The sequence below is a fragment of the Otolemur garnettii genome, unplaced genomic scaffold, assembly GCF_000181295.1.
Source record: "Otolemur garnettii isolate 467f Iridium unplaced genomic scaffold, OtoGar3 scaffold00013, whole genome shotgun sequence".
Classification (NCBI taxonomy): Eukaryota; Metazoa; Chordata; class Mammalia; order Primates; family Galagidae; genus Otolemur; species Otolemur garnettii.
In genome coordinates this window covers 3127908-3134769 of record NW_003852408.1, presented here as the reverse complement: position 1 = coordinate 3134769, position 6862 = coordinate 3127908, and the positions used below count along the sequence as shown (strand labels likewise).

Genomic DNA, 6862 nt, shown 5'->3' with positions numbered 1-6862 from the left:
ATTTCTTGCTCTGGTAGGTGTCCACACTTCAGGATCTCTATGGACTAGCTCAGGTGGCATGTCATTTACACTTTGGTTCTCTGCCTTCGTTATCATAATAAAATCCTTTGGAAAGAACATTAAAACAGTCCCAATCTTACATAAGAAATCTCTTCCCAGCAAGGGTGCTGGTGATTCAGGGATTATCAAAAATTGATGAGTAATCAGGTGATTGGAGTTGTGGCCCACTGCCTCAAGCAGACAGCCAGCCAAACTCGCCTCAACACAGAGTGGGATTGGGGTGCCCAAGAGCTACGCACAGAGACCTATAGAAGGGCGGTGGGATCACGGCAGGGAAAGGAGCTGATGCAGCTCAGAGATGGGGTTGAGGTCTTGATATGTTTCCCAGGCTAGTCTCACTCCTGGCCTCAAGTGATCTTCTTGCCTTACTGGGAAGTGCTAGGATTATAGGCATGAACCAGTGGCCCAGCTTGGATTTTTTTTAATATATGGTGTTTCTGATATTGGCATAGCCAACTGGGAAAACATAGCTTTGAATCAATACTCATACTGCATAACAGCATGTCAATATAAAATCAACATTATACCAACAACTAAAAGAAAACATGGGTAAATTATGACATAAATATAGGAAAATGAATCAATCCAGAAACAAAAAACATAGATAAGTATGACTACATATGTACATGTATACAAGTATATAAGTTTATTTACATACCCTCACAATCTATATGTATATACATGTATGTACACAGTAGGTGTTTCCGTCACCTGAAGACTTCTTTTGGAATCTGGTAATGTGATACCTCCAGATTTGCTCTTTTAGCTTGGGACTGCTTTGGCTATTTAGGCTCTCTTATGGTTCCAAACAAAACAACCACACAAAAAGTGGGCAAAGGATAGCACATGAATACAAATTTTTCAAAAGAAGGTATACAAATGGCCAAAAACCTGAAAAACTGCTCAACATCAGTGATCATCTGAGAAATTCAACTTCAACCACAATGAGAATCCTCACTCCTATTAGTATGGCTTTTATTTAAAAGTCTAAAAACAATAGATGCTGGTGCAGCTACAGAAATAAAGGAACACTTGTTACACTGTTGCTGGTACCACAAAGTAGTACAGCCCTATAGAAAACAGTATGCAGATTTCTCAAAGAACTAAAAGTAGATGAATCATTGGATCCAGAGATCCCACTACTGGGTCTCTACCCAAGGAAAAGAAATCATTTTATAAAAAAGACATGCTGTGGCTCAAAGGAGTAGGGGGCCAGCCCCATATGCTAGAGGTGGTGGGTTCAAACCCAGCCCTGGTCAAAAACTGCAAAAAAAAAAAAAAAAAGACGTGCTCTTGAGTGTTTATTGCAACAAAATTCACAACCGCAAGGATGTGGAATCAACCCAAGTGCCCATGATTCATGAGTGGATTAATAAAATGTGGTATATGTGTACCATGGAGTACTACTCAGCCATAAAAAAGAATGAATCAATGCCCTTTGTAGCAATTTGGAAGGCAATGGAGACCATTGCCCGAAATGAAGTATCTCAAGAATGGAAAACCAACATCCATGTGCTCTCTAATAAATTGGAACTAACTGATGGGCACACAAATGCACAGAGGGAAGTGAAAGTCATTGGAAATCAAGCAGGAAGGAGGAGGGGAGGGGCAAAAACCTGTCTAACTGGTATAGTGAACACTATTGAGGGGATGAATCAGCTGATAGCCCTGATTCAAGCCTTGTAACAAAATCATTTGTATCCCCTTAATATTTTGTTATTTTTTATAAAATGAAAAGTAAATTTAAAAAATGAAAAGTGAAGAAAGATGACATCCTAGTCTCATATATAATGTCTAAAAGTAGCAACTGCAAAAGCATCATATTATACAAACTTCATCATGATTGGTCAATTTAAAGACTGTAAAGCTACAAAGATGGAAAGTCAACAGTATGACAGATGAGACATCAGCAGAAAGTCATGTAATAATCACCTTCTTTCATTTTCTTTCTTTTTTTTTTTTATTGAATGGTAACTATGTACATCAATGCACTTCTGGGGTACAGTGTGGGGTTTTCACATGCCTTTTTTCATTTTCTTTTTCTTTCTTTCTTTTTTCTTTTCTTTCTTTCTTTCTTTCTTTCTTTTTTTTTTTTTTTGTGGGGACTGAATCTTATTCTGTCATGCTGGGTAGAGTTTTGTGGCATCACAGCTCACAGCAACCTCAAACTCCTGAGCTCAAGCAATCCTCTTGCCTCAGCCTGCCAAGTAGCTGGGACTACAGGTGCCTATGATGAGCCCAGGTAGGTGTTGTTGTTGTTGGTGGTGGTGGTGGTGGTGGTGATGGTTTTCAGTAGAGACAAGATCTTACTCTTGCTCAGGCTGATCTCTAACTCCTGAGCTCAAGGGATTCTCCCTCCTCAGACTCCCAGAGTGCTAGGATTACAAGGATGAGCCACCAGGGATGAGGTGGGATTACAGGGCTCTGCCACCATTTTTCTTTTTCTTGGTGGTACCTGTAGATATCCATTCTGAAAGAGAAAAGAGATTAATGATATGATGAGTCTTGTTTTTATTTTGTGGGCTTGATATTTCTGACTGTCTTCCAGATATTTCTACCTGGAAGTTCCACTGTCAACTTAAATTCAAGGAATCTTCAAGGAATTTTCCATGATTCCCCAGTGAATAAAAGAAGTGTGTAGGCTCCTTCTTCTGGCTTCACGATGTCTACAGTAAGTCCAGTGACTGCATCGGCCTCATAATCTACAACTTACTGATGCTTTGTGGAGGATATTTTCATGTCATCCTCTTTTACGTATGCAGAATGGAGGGCATGTTATTTTGGTTATCAGAACTTTTCCACTTTTAAAACCCAGCTTATTGCAAATGTTACAAAGAACTGTCCTCAACCTCAAAGCCACAAACAACCTTCCTTCCTACTGTATCTCTTGCTGTGGTATCCTGTTTAGATCATCGGCACAGTGCAGGCCTATGTTTGTTAAAGCACAGACCTCTTCCTGGGTAAAGGCTCACACCTTGTGCTCCCTCATGGCTTTAGATGTAGCTCAATAAATATCTGCTGCACAAAGACCTTTTCTTTACTTCTAGAGTGGCACAGGGAAGGACTGTTTGAGGTGTGCATCAGAAAGATCCCTGCATCCAGAGTCAAAAGACACAGGTTCATCTGCTGCAAAGACCCTTTCCCTGCTTTGTCCACATCAGGTGATCTATAAGAGGAACAGAGGACTCAGTTTAAAATATAATTTATTTATATTTTCTTTCAAGAATAAATTTGAGGTGGCATAGGAAAACAAATACTGTTAGAGTGTTCTGTAATCAAGGAACTACCCATCCTATGTATTATTTTCAGATATATAATTCTATGTTACTTCTAACAGTGGTCCCCAAAGTTTAAGACCTCTCCTCCTCCAATTTAAGTTACTTTCATTCAACCAACTTGCATAGTTTATTAGTGGAAGAGTCAAGGCCACAATTCACTGGCCTTCCTTCAAAAAGGTAAGCATTGATGAGCTTAGAAGATTAAGCTGTAATGTAAGTCAACGGTTGTCATTCTTGTGGGGATGTTGGCAACATCATATGCATGGAACCTGGGCAAGGGGAGTCATATGGTTTTCTGAACACTGAGAAATTCTGCTAAATTCTGTGTAGGTGAGTCATGACAGCCACGTCTTTGATTTAAGTTATTTGTCACTAGCATACCTGTATCAGGTATTTCAGGGGATGTCCACCACAGCGTATACTCTGCTTCCAGTTCCCAGATCTCATGTAGCCTCCTTTAATTGCAAATCTTTGAGGGCTGAACCACCTTCCATTATCTCTTTGTATACACTTCACGGAGCTTCCTGGAAGACCAAGATAAGCTGAGTTCCCTGACTATGAAAACACCTAAACTTGGCCTCCTACCACACTGGATCTGGAGCCGCCCATGTTGGGTTCAGGATCAGTAACAGAAAGGTCTGAACTCTCCTCTCAGACCTTAGGGTGCCCACACTCAGCCTCAAAGACCAGGGAAGAAGCAGACTCCTTGCCATGTGTGTATATTTCTCTGGCCTTCATGCAGGAAGTCCTGTGTGACTCCACCAGAGAAGACTCTGGCGGCTTGCCCCTGGTTCCCTCTGAACTTTGTCCCCTTCTTCTACCTTTCCCCTTTGCTAACTTTGCTTTGCATTCTTTCACTCTCATAAACCTGATCTATGACTGTGACCAAGATCTAAGAGAACTCCTAGCAAATCAGACATAGGTGGGGGGGGGGCTGGTCTTGAAGGGTCCCAGTGCAGATATCTACTTCTCAACAATATGCTATTTGCATGAATATTTCCCGGTTGAAAATCCTAGAAGACCAAGAAATTCACCTTGTTTCAATTTCTCCTTATGTAGAGTCCCCTTCAGCTCACCACAGGTCACAGGAAGTTCAGAAAGTTGAAAATTCATATTTTTATCTCTGGGAAATCTTCCAACTGCAAGGAATCATTTTTTTTTTCATTGCATCTTCCTCTACAACTGTGCACCATCTCTCCACCCAACGTCAGATCTTTTTTTTTTTATAATTTAAAATGATTGAAGAGATTTTACCCCCATGAATTAGTTACACTTCAAGATCTTTCTATTGTGGACAATGTCACCCTCTAATCCACCCTCTAAAATTCCACCCAGCAGCGTGGACAGCAGGATCTGAACTCTCAAGCTTGTTGGCCTCCTATACTGATGCACAGTGACTTTCCTGCTGATGATTTGATGGGACATTTCTAGTCATATTATTGCTTTGATGTTATGAGCATGGATTATCACACACACACACAAATTTTAGTCTTTCCTTTCTCTTTGAGGTTTGAAAGGGTGAAAAGGAAACAGGCAGAGAGCAGGATCCAAACAGGGAAAGTGATAGGGCAGGGTCTGTCTCTCTTTACCATCTGCTTTGCTTCACTTTTCCATTACCTGTGCTTTCTTTGTGGCAGAAAGGGAAGGACAGGGTGGGAGATTCTAGATGAAACTCCACATTGAGGCAGGGGGAAAGAAGAGAGGTTGATGAATGGATACAAATACACAGATAGAAGAAATAAGACCTGGTATTCAATAGATCAGTAGAGATCAATTGTACATCCTCAAATAGCTAGAGGAGAATAATTTGAATATCCTACTGTAAAGAAAAGTAAAGTATTTAAAGTGATGGATATCCCAATTACCCTGATGTGACTATATGAAAGTATCAAATTATCATATATACTATAAAATAGGTACTTCTATTATATATTACTCAATGAATCAATAAAAAAGAAAGTTCACATTGCTCAGGGAGCCCGGCACATCACACGAGAGGGGTACTAGGGATCTGTTTCTGCTGAAGCAGGGGTGGAAGGTCATAAAATACAATTCTGACCAATCATAGGTTGGTCAGAGGAACTCTAAAAACAGAGCAATCATAGGCAATTCCATTTTGAGCATAAGGCACTCCATCTTGGCTGTTCAGTGACCTCTCCTGAAACCATCCCCTTCTGGGACCCAGCCAGCAGGAACAAGGAACTAGTGAACACAATGACTCCAGGGAGGCTAACCTCTAAATGAACAGAATAGTCTCAGCAGAAAGCAGTTGGAACCATACATAGCAACAGTCACTAGTACACCAAAGTAACACTCTCCCCCTCTTATCCAGCCTAAAACCTTTCAAAGATAAGCAGTCTTGCTCTTCAGGGTGATGCCTATTGAGTCTCAACCCGTCTTCACCCAGGCACCAAATTAGCTATTATTCTGTATCCAGCTTAGGGACTTGATCAAGTCAACTGCTATCTTACACCAAGGTTGAGGCTCCAACACTGTCGCTTCATAAGCCAATTAAGAAACTGATTGATTGCTCAGAGCACAGAGTATAAAATAAAAATCTTCATGGGTAACTATTAAAAGTGTATGGATCACTTCTTTTTACCTCTTCTTTTGCGTCTTTTTCTTTGCAAAGATCCAGGGTTGGCTGTGTTTCTCTCTGAAAAATTTGTAAAACAATATAAACATCTTTTGTTTATAACACTGCATCCCAAATCAAAGTGTTTTACAAAAACACTGCTCAATTGTTAATTTTGGGGGACCTTGTCTAGTACTCAAAAAAAAAAAAAAAAGTCAAATGGCTAGATTAGAAATCAGGAAAATTTTATGTAGAGGGCCAGACAGTAAATATTTAAGGTTTTGGAGTCCATAATTTCTGTTGTGGCTACTCAGCTCTGTAGTTATATCATGCAAGCATCTATGGAGAACATGTAAATGAAAAGATGTGATTGTGTTCTAATAAAACTTTATTTACAACTAGTCAGTGGATTTGGATTTGCCTTGTAAACCATAATATGCTGACTCCTGGCCTAGACTCTGTTACAAAGATGATGCTTAGATGAGATGTATTCTATATTTTCCATTAACATCTCTAAACCATTCCAAATGAATTTGAAACAATGTTTTATGTTCTTTCCAAGCAATAGAATAAAAACAAGAATAAAGTTGGACATGTATTGAGTGCTTATTGTGTGCCAGGAACTATAAATTTGCCTCTATTAACTTCCTTCATCCTTAGAAAGAAATCTATCAAATAGATACTAATCCTCATAAAGATAAGGAAAGGGATGCTCAGAGAAAAAAATACAAGCTGGTTACATAAACAAGGCCCTTAAAAATACAAATTAAATAAAAGAATCAAAGACTTCCCTTGGGAAAAAGTCAGAAATAAAATGCAGCAATATAAGGTCTCAAGACATACATCATAATAGACTCCACAAACCAAACTTGAAACAAGATTTTTGTACTGAAAACAATGGGACAAATGAACAAGGACTTGGACTAACTCAAAGAAGGCTATGCAAGGG

The 6862-nt window shown here is 39.5% G+C and overlaps 1 protein-coding gene across 1 annotated transcript in view; it reads right to left on the bottom strand.

The window, feature by feature from the left end:
* Positions 1–2354: 2354 nt before the first annotated feature.
* Positions 2355–6862, bottom strand: part of LOC100961182 (nuclear autoantigen Sp-100-like) — a 60034-nt gene continuing 55526 nt past the window's right edge. Inside the window, exons 10-13 of the mRNA XM_023510287.1 lie at positions 5941–5994; positions 4373–4477; positions 3720–3862; positions 2355–2530 (exon numbers count right to left, since the gene is read on the bottom strand). Of these exons, the coding sequence (XP_023366055.1) occupies positions 2420–2530; positions 3720–3862; positions 4373–4477; positions 5941–5994 (413 nt within the window). The 3' untranslated portion in view covers positions 2355–2419. The remainder of the gene's footprint in view (positions 2531–3719; positions 3863–4372; positions 4478–5940; positions 5995–6862) is intronic.